Source organism: Oncorhynchus mykiss, chromosome 14 (assembly GCF_057628025.1).
Source record: "Oncorhynchus mykiss isolate SJ-2025 chromosome 14, ASM5762802v1, whole genome shotgun sequence".
Lineage (NCBI taxonomy): Eukaryota > Metazoa > Chordata > Actinopteri > Salmoniformes > Salmonidae > Oncorhynchus > Oncorhynchus mykiss.
This window is the reverse complement of record NC_143035.1, coordinates 16,295,541-16,311,875: the sequence shown is the minus strand read 5'-3', so window position 1 is coordinate 16,311,875 and position 16,335 is coordinate 16,295,541. Positions and strand designations below refer to the sequence as shown.

Genomic DNA, 16,335 nt, shown 5'->3' with positions numbered 1-16,335 from the left:
CACACACACACACACACACACACACACTAACCACATCCACACTACTGAGACTGACTTTTAGTTGTTTTGTGTTGAGTGAGCCTAACTCAGGGTGTCACTAAGCATGTGGATGTTAGAGCACGGCGTGTGTTAATCTTCATATGAATATTGATACAGCTCAGGTTAATTGTATGTTAGTGGCAGATTGTGTCCGTGAGTTGTGAGTGAGTGCACATGTGGCCAGACAGGCTGCAGACTGTGAGAGTGGTGTGTAATAGCATCAGTGTCTGGTGTTTTCCAGTTAGAGTTTTAGTCTGCTCTGAGTGTGTGCTGTATCATGTTCACACACACACACACAGACACAGGCACGCACACACACAGTATTCTCTTACAACGAGTCAGGCCCGGGAACATCACCACACCACAGATGGCTGCATTGCAATCCCAAAGCCAATTGGAGTGAGGGGAGAGTGTGTGTGTGTGTGTGTGTGTGTGTGTGCTCCTTGGTGCTTGGTGCTCTGTACTCTTTATGGATGGCACACACACAAACACATTCCTAATGGATCTCAACCTGCCAGTCACTCAACACACACTGACGCACCTGCTGACACCACAACCTGACACCACACACTGACACCACACACTGACAGCACACAGTGACACCACAACCTGACACAATTTGATACATACACTGACACCAAACGGTGACACCACAACCTGACACCACTTATTGACACACACACTGACACACACACTGACACTGACCCCACAACCTGACACATCCACACACTGACAGTACACACTGACACCACAACCTGACACACACACACACACACACACACACACACACACACACACACACAGTTACACACACAGTGACATATACACAGACAGACACACTGACACTGACACAGACACTGACACCACAATCTGACACACACACTGACACCAAGCCCTGACACTGCACCCTGACACCAGACACTGACACCACAACCTGACACAGACACTGACACACACAGTGATACTGACACACACGCTGACACAATTTGACACACACACTGACACACACACACTGACACAGACACTGACACACACGGTGACACCACAACCTGCCACACACACCGACACACACATGGACACTGACACCACAGCCTGACACCACAACCTGACACAGACACTGACACACACAGTGACACTGACACACACACTGACACAATTTGACACACACACTGACACACACAATGACACACACACTGACACAGATACTGACCCACACACTGACACCACAACCTGACACACACACACACTGACACACACACTTACCCACACACTGACACCACAACCTGACACACACACACACACACACACACACACACACACACACACACACACACACACACACACACACACACACACACAGTGACACACACGGTGACAGATACACAAACAGACACACTGACAGACACAGTGACAGACACACTGACACTGACACAGACACTGACACACACGGTGACAAGGACACCACACACGGACACCACACACGGACACCACAACCTGACACAAACACTGATACACTGACACACACACACACACACACACACACACACACGGTGACACACACAGTGACAGATACACGGACAGACACAGTGACAGACACACGGATACACACACGGAGGCACATACACTGACACCACAGCCGGACACGCGCACACAGTGACACCGCAACCGACACCACATCCTGACACACACACTGACACACACTGACACACACACGGATACACACACTGACACAAACACTGACACAGAGTGACACCACAACCAGACACACGCTGACACCACCTACTGACACCATACACTGACACCACCTACTGACACCACACATCTGTAAAGCTCAGGGGGCAGACTTCACAAGACTCTTTCTCTCAAGTGAGGAGGAAGAGGAGGATGATGATGAATGCTTTGATCAGGGAAGATTGGTGGGCCACGATCCAACACTGTCATTATTCACATTCCCTCTCCCACCAGTGGCGGGGGCGACAGCGTATCACACACACACATGCATTGGCGTCACGTACATTCACACCCAGACACGTCCATCGCGGTCACACAACTCAGGCATTTCCAATCCTCTTCTTTCCGCATGTCCCTACGGATAGAATTTTCCAGAGACAAAGGAATTTTCACTGTGACAATCTGTGTGTGTGACGGGGCTCGCGGTCAGGCAGCGGATTTTGTTGTGTTAGAATGTGTGTGTGTGTGTGTAAGCGATATGGCTGCTCTTTTAGTCATTGACTAAACTGGGATTAAGTTTGGGTGCCTTTCTTGGCTCTGGGCCCTCTGGTGGTCTTCAATAGACTACAGGAGAGAGACAGACTGATTTACTATGGACTTAAACCCACCCCAGTGGAAGTGAACGTGTTTGAGTGGGTTGGGGTGTTTTAGTAGTGTGTGTGTGTGTGTGTGTATGTGTATGTGTGTGTGTGTATGTGTGCGTGTTCGTGTGTGTGTGTGTGCTCGTGTGTGTGTGTGTGTGTTTGTGCGTGTGTGTGTGTGTGTGTGTGTGTGTGTGTGTCAATGTGTAAGTTGAGTGGGTTGGTGTGTTTCAGTTTTAAGTGTGTGTCAGAAGTGTTGCTATTGAGGACAGTGGGAATGCAGAGTGGATTAAATGACCTCAGTCTTTGTTGATACGTGTGTTTGATGGACCACTAATCTAGGATTACTGTGTATTAGTCTGTTTCAGGCTGAGTACAGTGAATTAGTTTATCGCTTTGTTGGTTTTTGTGTGTCAATAGCAAACCTCTCAGATGAGTTAGATCTTTCGCCGTGTTATGACTATTTATTGATGTATTTTCAAATCATCAGTTATAGGCCTTTGTGTAAAAGTAACTATCCGTTTACCTCTAAGAAGTAAACAACAGGAACAGGAAAGGCCGATGGAGCATCTAGAATGATGATCTCACCAACCATCAACACCACCAGGCTCATGTTACTGTTAGACATATACATTCCATGTGCTGAACTGTGACTCTCTCAATACCTTGGCTGGATGTGTACATGTGTACTCCTAGTGTGAGTAACTTAGTAGTGTGAGTAGTTTGGTTTCAGTCTTTCCTAGTTTTAATACTGCTTTTGGTACTTGTCTTTAAAAGGGTTTCTCTTTCCGAGATACAGCTGAAGCACAATGTCTAAATAACATAAATGTTGACCCCATCCTCATATTAATTCAGAGGGTTTTAGAGACAAATGGAAAAAGAGGCGGGAAAACCATCTGAAGTCTTGATGAATCCCCTTGTATTCAGTGAATATTGCATCGGCCTGATCTGTTGAATAGAGAGAGAAACAGGTCTTCAGTCTTGATGAATCCCCTTGTATTCAGTGAATATTGCATCGGCCTGATCTGTTGAATAGAGAGAGAAACAGGTCTTCAGTCTTGATGAATCCCCTTGTATTCGGTGAATATTGCATCGGCCTGATCTGTTGAATAGAGAGAGAAACAGGTCTTCAGTCTTGATGAATCCCCTTGTATTCGGTGAATATTGCATCGGCCTGATCTGTTGAATAGAGAGAGAAACAGGTCTTCAGTCTTGATGAATCCCCTTGTATTCGGTGAATATTGCATCGGCCTGATCTGTTGAATAGAGAGAGAAACAGGTCTTCAGTCTTGATGAATCCCCTTGTATTCAGTGAATATTGCATCGGCCTGATCTGTTGAATAGAGAGAGAAACAGGTCTTCAGTCTTGATGAATCCCCTTGTATTCGGTGAATATTGCATCGGCCTGATCTGTTGAATAGAGAGAGAAACAGGTCTTCAGTCTTGATGAATCCCCTTGTATTCGGTGAATATTGCATCGGCCTGATCTGTTGAATAGAGAGAGAAACAGGTCTTCAGTCTTGATGAATCCCCTTGTATTCGGTGAATATTGCATCGGCCTGATCTGTTGAATAGAGAGAGAAACAGGTCTTCAGTCTTGATGAATCCCCTTGTATTCGGTGAATATTGCATCGGCCTGATCTGTTGAATAGAGAGAGAAACAGGTCTTCAGTCTTGATGAATCCCCTTGTATTCGGTGAATATTGCATCGGCCTGATCTGTTGAATAGAGAGAGAAACAGGTCTTCAGTCTTGATGAATCCCCTTGTATTCGGTGAATATTGCATCGGCCTGATCTGTTGAATAGAGAGAGAAACAGGTCTTCAGTCTTGATGAATCCCCTTGTATTCGGTGAATATTGCATCGGCCTGATCTGTTGAATAGAGAGAGAAACAGGTCTTCAGTCTTGATGAATCCCCTTGTATTCAGTGAATATTGCATCGGCCTGATCTGTTGAATAGAGAGAGAAACAGGTCTTCAGTCTTGATGAATCCCCTTGTATTCGGTGAATATTGCATCGGCCTGATCTGTTGAATAGAGAGAGAAACAGGTCTTCAGTCTTGATGAATCCCCTTGTATTCAGTGAATATTGCATCGGCCTGATCTGTTGAATAGAGAGAGAAACAGGTCTTCAGTCTTGATGAATCCCCTTGTATTCGGTGAATATTGCATCGGCCTGATCTGTTGAATAGAGAGAGAAACAGGTCTTCAGTCTTGATGAATCCCCTTGTATTCGGTGAATATTGCATCGGCCTGATCTGTTGAATAGAGAGAGAAACAGGTCTTCAGTCTTGATGAATCCCCTTGTATTCCGTGAATATTGCATCGGCCTGATCTGTTGAATGGAGAGAGAAACAGGTATTCAGTCTTGATGAATCCCCTTGTATTCAGTGAATATTGCATCGGCCTGGTCTGTTGAATAGAGAGAGAAACAGGTCTTCAGTCTTGATGAATCCCCTTGTATTCGGTGAATATTGCATCGGCCTGATCTGTTGAACAGAGAGAGAAACAGGTCTTCAGTCTTGATGAATTCCCTTGTATTCGGTGAATATTGCATCGGCCTGATCTGTTGAATAGAGAGAGAAACAGGTCTTCAGTCTTGATGAATCCCCTTGTATTCGGTGAATATTGCATCGGCCTGATCTGTTGAATAGAGAGAGAAACAGGTCTTCAGTCTTGATGAATCCCCTTGTATTCAGTGAATATTGCATCGGCCTGATCTGTTGAATAGAGAGAGAAACAGGTCTTCAGTCTTGATGAATCCCCTTGTATTCGGTGAATATTGCATCGGCCTGATCTGTTGAATAGAGAGAGAAACAGGTCTTCAGTCTTGATGAATCCCCTTGTATTCAGTGAATATTGCATCGGCCTGATCTGTTGAATAGAGAGAGAAACAGGTCTTCAGTCTTGATGAATCCCCTTGTATTCGGTGAATATTGCATCGGCCTGATCTGTTGAATAGAGAGAGAAACAGGTCTTCAGTCTTGATGAATCCCCTTGTATTCGGTGAATATTGCATCGGCCTGATCTGTTGAACAGAGAGAGAAACAGGTCTTCAGTCTTGATGAATCCCCTTGTATTCAGTGAATATTGCATCGGCCTGATCTGTTGAACGGAGAGAGAAACAGGTCTTCAGTCTTGATGAATCCCCTTGTATTCAGTGAATATTGCATCGGCCTGATCTGTTGAATAGAGAGAGAAACAGGTATTCAGTCTTGATGAATCCCCTTGTATTCGGTGAATATTGCATCGGCCTGATCTGTTGAACAGAGAGAGAAACAGGTCTTCAGTCTTGATGAATTCCCTTGTATTCAGTGAATATTGCATCGGCCTGATATGTTGAATAGAGAGAGAAACAGGTCTTCAGTCTTGATGAATCCCCTTGTATTCGGTGAATATTGCATCGGCCTGATCTGTTGAATAGAGAGAGAAACAGGTCTTCAGTCTTGATGAATCCCCTTGTATTCAGTGAATATTGCATCGGCCTGATCTGTTGAATAGAGAGAGAAACAGGTCTTCAGTCTTGATGAATCCCCTTGTATTCGGTGAATATTGCATCGGCCTGGTCTGTTGAATAGAGAGAGAAACAGGTCTTCAGTCTTGATGAATCCCCTTGTATTCGGTGAATATTGCATCGGCCTGATCTGTTGAATAGAGAGAGAAACAGGTCTTCAGTCTTGATGAATCCCCTTGTATTCAGTGAATATTGCATCGGCCTGATCTGTTGAATAGAGAGAGAAACAGGTCTTCAGTCTTGATGAATCCCCTTGTATTCAGTGAATATTGCATCGGACTGATCTGTTGAACAGAGAGAGAAACAGGTCTTCAGTCTTGATGAATCCCCTTGTATTCGGTGAATATTGCATCGGCCTGATCTGTTGAATAGAGAGAGAAACAGGTCTTCAGTCTTGATGAATCCCCTTGTATTCGGTGAATATTGCATCGGCCTGATCTGTTGAACAGAGAGAGAAACAGGTCTTCAGTCTTGATGAATTCCCTTGTATTCGGTGAATATTGCATCGGCCTGATCTGTTGAACAGAGAGAGAAACAGGTCTTCAGTCTTGATGAATCCCCTTGTATTCGGTGAATATTGCATCGGCCTGATCTGTTGAATAGAGAGAGAAACAGGTCTTCAGTCTTGATGAATCCCCTTGTATTCGGTGAATATTGCATCGGCCTGATCTGTTGAATAGAGAGAGAAACAGGTCTTCAGTCTTGATGAATCCCCTTGTATTCGGTGAATATTGCATCGGCCTGATCTGTTGAATAGAGAGAGAAACAGGTCTTCAGTCTTGATGAATCCCCTTGTATTCGGTGAATATTGCATCGGCCTGATCTGTTGAATAGAGAGAGAAACAGGTCTTCAGTCTTGATGAATCCCCTTGTATTCGGTGAATATTGCATCGGCCTGATCTGTTGAATAGAGAGAGAAACAGGTCTTCAGTCTTGATGAATCCCCTTGTATTCAGTGAATATTGCATCGGCCTGATCTGTTGAATGGAGAGAGAAACAGGTCTTCAGTCTTGATGAATCCCCTTGTATTCGGTGAATATTGTATCGGCCTGATCTGTTGAACAGAGAGAGAAACATGTCTTCAGTCTTGATGAATTCCCTTGTATTCGGTGAATATTGCATCGGCCTGATCTGTTGAACAGAGAGAGAAACAGGTCTTCAGTCTTGATGAATCCCCTTGTATTCGGTGAATATTGCATAGGCCTGATCTGTTGAATAGAGAGAGAAACAGGTCTTCAGTCTTGATGAATCCCCTTGTATTCGGTGAATACTGCATCGGCCTGATCTGTTGAATAGAGAGAGAAACAGGTCTTCAGTCTTGATGAATTCCCTTGTATTCAGTGAATATTGCATCGGCCTGATCTGTTGAATAGAGAGAGAAACAGGTCTTCAGTCTTGATGAATCCCCTTGTATTCAATGAATATTGCATCGGCCTGATCTGTTGAATAGAGAAAGAAACAGCTCTTCAGTCTTGATGAATCCCCTTGTATTCGGTGAATATTGCATCGGCCTGATCTGTTGAATAGAGAGAGAAACAGGTCTTCAGTCTTGATGAATCCCCTTGTATTCGGTGAATATTGCATCGGCCTGATCTGTTGAATAGAGAGAGAAACAGGTCTTCAGTCTTGATGAATCCCCTTGTATTCGGTGAATATTGCATCGGCCTGATCTGTTGAATAGAGAGAGAAACAGGTCTTCAGTATTGATGAATACCCTTGTATTCGGTGAATATTGCATCGGCCTGATCTGTTGAATAGAGAGAGAAACAGGTCTTCAGTCTTGATGAATCCCCTTGTATTCGGTGAATATTGCATCGGCCTGATCTGTTGAATAGAGAGAGAAACAGGTCTTCAGTCTTGATGAATCCCCTTGTATTCGGTGAATATTGCATCGGCCTGATCTGTTGAATAGAGAGAGAAACAGGTCTTCAGTCTTGATGAATCCCCTTGTATTCAGTGAATATTGCATCGGCCTGATCTGTTGAATGGAGAGAGAAACAGGTATTCAGTCTTGATGAATCCCCTTGTATTCAGTGAATATTGCATCGGCCTGATCTGTTGAATAGAGAGAGAAACAGGTCTTCAGTCTTGATGAATCCCCTTGTATTCAGTGAATATTGCATCGGACTGATCTGTTGAACAGAGAGAGAAACAGGTCTTCAGTCTTGATGAATCCCCTTGTATTCGGTGAATATTGCATCGGCCTGATCTGTTGAATAGAGAGAGAAACAGGTCTTCAGTCTTGATGAATCCCCTTGTATTCGGTGAATATTGCATCGGCCTGATCTGTTGAACAGAGAGAGAAACAGGTCTTCAGTCTTGATGAATTCCCTTGTATTCGGTGAATATTGCATCGGCCTGATCTGTTGAACAGAGAGAGAAACAGGTCTTCAGTCTTGATGAATCCCCTTGTATTCGGTGAATATTGCATCGGCCTGATCTGTTGAATAGAGAGAGAAACAGGTCTTCAGTCTTGATGAATCCCCTTGTATTCGGTGAATATTGCATCGGCCTGATCTGTTGAATAGAGAGAGAAACAGGTCTTCAGTCTTGATGAATCCCCTTGTATTCGGTGAATATTGCATCGGCCTGATCTGTTGAATAGAGAGAGAAACAGGTCTTCAGTCTTGATGAATCCCCTTGTATTCGGTGAATATTGCATCGGCCTGATCTGTTGAATAGAGAGAGAAACAGGTCTTCAGTCTTGATGAATCCCCTTGTATTCGGTGAATATTGCATCGGCCTGATCTGTTGAATAGAGAGAGAAACAGGTCTTCAGTCTTGATGAATCCCCTTGTATTCGGTGAATATTGCATCGGCCTGATCTGTTGAATGGAGAGAGAAACAGGTCTTCAGTCTTGATGAATCCCCTTGTATTCGGTGAATATTGCATCGGCCTGATCTGTTGAACAGAGAGAGAAACATGTCTTCAGTCTTGATGAATTCCCTTGTATTCGGTGAATATTGCATCGGCCTGATCTGTTGAACAGAGAGAGAAACAGGTCTTCAGTCTTGATGAATCCCCTTGTATTCGGTGAATATTGCATAGGCCTGATCTGTTGAATAGAGAGAGAAACAGGTCTTCAGTCTTGATGAATCCCCTTGTATTCGGTGAATACTGCATCGGCCTGATCTGTTGAATAGAGAGAGAAACAGGTCTTCAGTCTTGATGAATCCCCTTGTATTCGGTGAATATTGCATCGGCCTGATCTGTTGAATAGAGAGAGAAACAGGTCTTCAGTATTGATGAATCCCCTTGTATTCGGTGAATATTGCATCGGCCTGATCTGTTGAATAGAGAGAGAAACAGGTCTTCAGTCTTGATGAATCCCCTTGTATTCGGTGAATATTGCATCGGCCTGATCTGTTGAATAGAGAGAGAAACAGGTCTTCAGTCTTGATGAATCCCCTTGTATTCGGTGAATATTGCATCGGCCTGATCTGTTGAATAGAGAGAGAAACAGGTCTTCAGTCTTGATGAATCCCCTTGTATTCGGTGAATATTGCATCGGCCTGATCTGTTGAATAGAGAGAGAAACAGGTCTTCAGTCTTGATGAATCCCCTTGTATTCGGTGAATATTGCATCGGCCTGATCTGTTGAATAGAGAGAGAAACAGGTCTTCAGTCTTGATGAATCCCCTTGTATTCGGTGAATATTGCATCGGCCTGATCTGTTGAATAGAGAGAGAAACAGGTCTTCAGTCTTGATGAATCCCCTTGTATTCGGTGAATATTGCATCGGCCTGATCTGTTGAACAGAGAGAGAAACAGGTCTTCAGTCTTGATGAATCCCCTTGTATTCGGTGAATATTGCATCGGCCTGATCTGTTGAATAGAGAGAGAAACAGGTCTTCAGTCTTGATGAATCCCCTTGTATTCGGTGAATATTGCATCGGCCTGATCTGTTGAATAGAGAGAGAAACAGGTCTTCAGTCTTGATGAATCCCCTTGTATTCGGTGAATATTGCATCGGCCTGATCTGTTGAATGGAGAGAGAAACAGGTCTTCAGTCTTGATGAATCCCCTTGTATTCGGTGAATATTGCATCGGCCTGATCTGTTGAACAGAGAGAGAAACATGTCTTCAGTCTTGATGAATTCCCTTGTATTCGGTGAATATTGCATCGGCCTGATCTGTTGAACAGAGAGAGAAACAGGTCTTCAGTCTTGATGAATCCCCTTGTATTCGGTGAATATTGCATAGGCCTGATCTGTTGAATAGAGAGAGAAACAGGTCTTCAGTCTTGATGAATCCCCTTGTATTCGGTGAATACTGCATCGGCCTGATCTGTTGAATAGAGAGAGAAACAGGTCTTCAGTCTTGATGAATCCCCTTGTATTCGGTGAATATTGCATCGGCCTGATCTGTTGAATAGAGAGAGAAACAGGTCTTCAGTATTGATGAATCCCCTTTTATTCGGTGAATATTGCATCGGCCTGATCTGTTGAATAGAGAGAGAAACAGGTCTTCAGTCTTGATGAATCCCCTTGTATTCGGTGAATATTGCATCGGCCTGATCTGTTGAATAGAGAGAGAAACAGGTCTTCAGTCTTGATGAATCCCCTTGTATTCGGTGAATATTGCATCGGCCTGATCTGTTGAATAGAGAGAGAAACAGGTCTTCAGTCAGGTCTTGATAATCCCCTGTGTAGATTTGACCTGTTGTGGATGCTGACGTCAATCACTAGGTAATGATATCATTTTGATGATTGTCTATTTGTTAAAGAATGCAAGATGCATATTAGCTGATTGGGTCCTATTGTGGAGGGATTTTGGAAAGGTCTTTAAATCCTAGGTGATGCATGCACAGGTGTGCGCAATCACAAACACACAAACAACCACGGGCACACACAACCACACAAACACAGCTATAGGTCAAAGGTTAAGACAGATTGAAGACTGGTTTCTATTTCCCATGATCCTCTAAGGCCCCAGACCTGAAGAACCATCCAATGAGAATCATATTTGCTTGATTGACTTACATTCACTAGCTATCACTAGCTTATACAGTGCTTTCAGGAAGTATTCAGACCCCTTGACTTTTTCCACATTTTGTTACGTTACAGCCTTACTCTAAAACGGATTGAATCAATCTACACACAATACCCCATAATGACAAAGCAAAAACTGTTTTTTAGGAATGTTTGCTAATTTATAAAAAATAAAAACCTGAAATATGACATTTACATAAGTATTCAGACCCTTTACTCAGTTGAAGCACCTTTGGCAGTGATTACAGCCTTGAGTCTTCTTGGGTGTGACACTACAACATTGGCACACCTGTATTTGGGGAGTTTCTCCCATTCTTCTCTGCAGATTCTCTCAAGCTCTGTCAGGTTGGATGGGGAGCGTTGCTGAACAACTCTTTTCAGGTCTCTCCAGCGACGTTCGATCTGGTTCATGTCCGGGCTCTGGCTGGTCCACGCAAGGACATCAGAAACTGAAAAACATCCCCACAGCATGATGCTGCCACCACCATACCTGTTGGGATGGTGCCAGGTTTCCTCCAGACGTGAAGTTTGGCATTCAGGCCAGAGAGTTCAATCTTGGTTTCATCAGACCAGAGAATCTAGTTTCTCATGGTCTGAGAGTCTTTAGGTGCCTTTTGGGAAAATCAAAGCGGACTGTCATGCCTTTTACTGAGGAGTGGCTTCCATCTGGCCACTCTACCATAAAGGTCTGATCGGTGGAGTGCTGCAGAGATGGTTGCCCTTCTGGAAGGTTCTCCCATCTCCATAGAGGAACTCTAGAGCTCTGTCATAGTGACCATCTGGTTCTTGGCCACCTCACTGACCAAGGCCCTTCTCCCCAGATTGCTCAGTTTGGCTGGGTGGCCAGCTCTAGGAAGAGTTTTGGTGGTTCCAAACTTCTTCCATTTAAGAATGATGGAGGCCACTGTGTTCTTGGGGACCTTCAATGCTGCAGAAATGTTTTGGTACCATTTGATTGAGGTGCATACTACCTCAATCAGCCTGACTAACCGGTGTCTGTATGTAGCCTCGCTACTTTTATAGCCTCGCTACATTTATAGCCTCGCTACTGTATATAGCCTCTTTTTACTGTGGTTTTATTTCTTTACCTACCTATTGTTCACCTAATACCTTTTTTGCACTATTGGTTAGAGCCTGTAAGTAAGCATTTCACTGTAAGGTCTACCTACACCTGTTGTATTCGGCGCACGTGAAAAATAAACTTGATCTGAAATGAAGTGCACCAGTCCCTCCTGCAGCAAAGCACGCCCACAACATGATGCTACCACCCCCGTGCTTCACAGTTGGGATGGTGTTCTTCGGCTTGCAAGCCCCCCCCCCCCCCCCCCCCCCCATTTTTCCTCCAAACATAACGATAGTCATTATGGTCAAACAGTTCTATTTTTGTTTCATCAGACCAGAGGACATTTCTCCAAAAGTACGATCTTTGTCCCTATGTGCAGTTGTAAACCGTAGTCTGGCTTTTTTATGACGGTTTTGGAGCAGTGGCTTCTTCCTTGCGGAGCGGCCTTTCAGGTTATGTCGATATATGTCATGCACAAGGTAGATGTCCTAACTGACTTACTAAAAATATAGTTTGTTAACAAGAAATGTTTGGAGTGGTTGAAAAACAAGTTTTAATGACTCCAACCTAAGTGAATGTAAACTTCCGACTTCAACTGTATGTAGAGAGAGAGGTGTGTGCCTTTCCAAATCATGTCCAATCAATTGAATTTACCACAGGTGGACTCCAGTCAAGTTGTGTAAACTTGTCAAGTATGATCAATGGAAACAAGATGCATCTGAGCTCAATTTCGAGTCTCATAGCAACAGGTCTGAACACTTACGTAATGAAGGTATTTCTGTTTGTTTTTTTAATACGTTTGCAAAAAATTCTACAAAACTGTTTTCAGTTCATCATTATGGGATATTGTGTGCAGATTGATGAGGAAAATGTTTTGTTTGATACATTTTAGAATAAGACTGTAACCTACCAAAATGTGTAAAAAGTCAAGATGTCTGAATACTTTACGATTGCACTGTACATCACTGGTCTGTGTCTGTGTACATACATGTATACAATCAGAAAATAAGAGTAACATAACGCACACACACCCCTACAAAATAACACACACTGTGCATTACACACATTCTCTCTCTCTCTCTCTCGCTCTCGCTCTCGCTCTCTCTCACACACACACACACACACACACACACACACCAGAAGCAGGTCATGATGAGGTTAGTCCTTTGCATAGTGTAATATATTCCAGAGCCATGCATTATGCATTATGTTCCTTATTGTTTTGCAGCGATGCAGCATGCTGCCACCCATCTAGATGGGCTCTGTAATCACTTAATACACAACCGTCCAGTGATTAACATCATTAAGATACAGGAGATAAATAATTATGCAGAATGATAATTAAAACTCCACATTAGGATGGGGAAAGTGTGTGTGTGTGTGTGTGTGTATGTGTGTGACTAGATTTTGCAACTAGCTCTCACGGTCTCATGCCAAAATTAGACGTTCATCCATGTTTCTCAAACGTTTCGGTTCCCATGTCATCTCCTGACGTCCGTAGCAGCTACTCTTCCTGGGGTCCACAGATCACACACAACCTCAGAGTATGGTAACATACTCACACACACACAAACATAGACACACACAATCTTCTTCACCATACCACATTTTGGCAAGGCATTCTCTGAGTGATTGCTCGTGTTGTCTCTTTGGGATTTTGCCACACTCGAGAAAACATGAGAGATGGACCTGAGAGAGCAAGACAGACGGCAAGAGCAAGACAGACTGGGAGAGCAAGACAGACTGGGAGAGCAAGACTGATGGAGAGCAGAAGAGAGGGAGTGAGAACCACCGATAGAGAGGGGAAAAGGAGAAATAATCTTAACACAGTGTTGCAATATGTCGACATCGTCCCCTAGCAGTCCCTAATACTATCAATGCTTTAGAGAGCCAAACTCAGGTGTTGAGCCTGTGTGTCATCATATCTGTGGCCACAGCGGGATTTTTGTTTCCCCAGCTTCATGCTATTAGACACTCTATCTCTCTTCTACACTTTCATCTCTCCCCTGGCACTTTCCTCCCCACTCTCTTCTCTACTTTCTTCCCTAATTTCCTCTCTAATTTCCTCCCTACTTTCCTCCCTAATTTCCGCAAGAAGTGTATAGGCCTGACAAAATTCCCGAGAGCGAAATAACTTTGTCTCAAAAACAAGTTCCACCATAGCTGTCAGCATAGACGGCTATTCCACCCCTTTTTTGATGATGTAATATTGCTTGATTGTTGACTGCCTCTCAGTAGGTGTGTACAATATATTGGATTGTCTTTGTACCTTTCCACTTAAAGTCCCTGCTGTCCCATCTCAAGCCTGGGTTGCTGTACGGTTAACGAGGTGTGCATCAGGGCTAGGTGATGTCAGGGATTACGCCGGGGTTTAGGCTCAGATAGCATTAGTGAAACACGAGTCCCATGTTCCCTGAGATTTTGCTTTTTTCTGCTCTGTCTCTCTCCCACCGCTTCAATTTGACGCGATCTGCAGAGCTGTACGTGTCCTGTGTGTGTGTGTGTGTCCATCCCAAGGTGTGTGTATGCATATCTAGTGCTGTGCGTAACCATGCGTGGGCATGTGCTTGCGTGTGTGTGTGTGTGTGTGTGTGTGTGTGTGTGTGTGTGTTTGTGTGTGTGTGTGTGTTCAGTTCAGAGAGAGGGCATCTAGCATAGAGTAGTGAGCAGCAGCAGTATAACCCTGTTCTCTTTTATTAGAGAGCAACGGGAAGTGGAATAATGAGAAAAAGGAAGGTGGAATAGAGGAGGGAAGGAATATGAGTGAGAGCAGCTTAGAGAGGGAGGTCTGTGACCTGGAAACACCTGCTCTGCTTCCCAAAATGTCACCCTGTGTAGTCCATTACTTTTGAGGCTGTCCATAGCAGATTTATATCATACTCTGTTGTTCACAGAATATCCTTGTCGTTAAATATATGTGGTATGTTATTCGTATGCTTTATGAGCAGTGAATGTATTGGCCTTCAAGGAGTCGAAACCTTTATGCACAAAATATTATGCACAATTGCAAATCACAGAAGAAAGTTAATAAGATTCAAGAGAACTCTAACACTTTTATTTAACAAACCACTGTCCCTCCTCTCTCTCTAGGTGATGTGGTGGACATTTACCAGCGGGAGTTTCTGGCCCTGAGAGAGCGTCTGCACTCTGCCGAGCAGGAGAACCTGAAGCGATCCAAGGAGCTCAACCTGGTGCTGGACGAGATCAAGAGGGCCATCGCTGAAAAGCAGGCCCTTAGGGACATCAATCGCACCTGGGCCAGCCTATCTGGTAAGAGGAGATACTAATTTGAACCAGTCAGAAGCAGTAAGAGTTAATCAGAACCAGTCAAAACCAGCCAGCGCTATTCAGAACCAGTTGGAGGTAGTCAGAGCTTGTCAGAACCAGTCCGAACAAATCAGATTTTTGCATTTTGACCCCATTCCGACCCCTGTGTGTTTGTGCGTGCATTCGTGTGTATAAAAAAAAATGTGTGTGTGCGCTCCGCGTCTGTGTGCGTTCATTCGTCCGTGTGTGTGATAGATGAGACCAAGCTGAAGCTGTGGAACGTGACGACCAGTAAGAATGTGCTCCAGCTGCCCAGTATCTTCCATCACCTGCCCCATCTCCTTGCGAAGGAGAGCAGCCTGCAGCCTGCTGTGCACGTGGGCCAGGGACGCACCGGGGGTCAGTACACACACACATACACGTTCATCCCCATCCTTTTCTAGTTTCACCTCTTCCCACCCTTCCTCTGACAACAGTACCAGTGTGCTCTGTCCTGCATTGGTTATTTCTCCTTTCATCACCTCCCTCTCTGGCTCTCTGTCCAGCATTGGTTATTTCTCCCTTCATCACCTCCCTCTCTGGCTCTCTGCCCCACTGTGGCTGTACCAGTAGCCCAGTTAGACTTCCCCCTCCCTGGAGAGCGAGCCTCCTAACCCCCCACCCCCCACCCCACCCCATAAACCTCCACTCCCCTGGAGAGGCCGTCCAAACTCTCCAGACAGCCAGCTAGACTCTCAAAGGGGCCAATAATGTGTGTGTGTGTGTGTGTGTGTGTGTGTGTGTGTGTGTGTGTGTGTGTGTGTGTGTGTGTGTGTGTGATTTACGTTTAGGCCACCAAAGCCCATCTAAATGGATTACGCGGGCCACGTCCATGAGGGTACCTTGTAGAGCGCGAGCCAGGACTTTACCGCTAGCTCCCCTCTAGTAATTGCAGTACGTTTTATGGGTGTAATAAATGGAGAAGATGGCCACTAGGGTCTACTTATGTTAGTTCACAATGGGAGAGGAGGGGAGGGTGAGGAAGAGTACAGGGTTGTAGAATCAACTGTTGCTGCACAAACATGGCTATTGATTTGGACTTCCTCCCTAAGAGAATGGGAAGTTGGTCAAAAATACCTGAATTGTAGTTCGGCCTCTTGCATTTGATCA

General features: G+C 44.5%; 1 protein-coding gene across 1 annotated transcript in view; it reads left to right on the top strand.

The window, feature by feature from the left end:
* Nucleotides 1-16,335, top strand: part of LOC110488910 (alpha-1,3-mannosyl-glycoprotein 4-beta-N-acetylglucosaminyltransferase B) — a 164,343-nt gene that overhangs the window by 67,951 nt on the left and 80,057 nt on the right. Inside the window, exons 2-3 of the mRNA XM_036943037.2 lie at nt 15,010-15,189; nt 15,442-15,585. Coding sequence (XP_036798932.1) covers nt 15,010-15,189; nt 15,442-15,585 — 324 coding nt within the window. The remainder of the gene's footprint in view (nt 1-15,009; nt 15,190-15,441; nt 15,586-16,335) is intronic.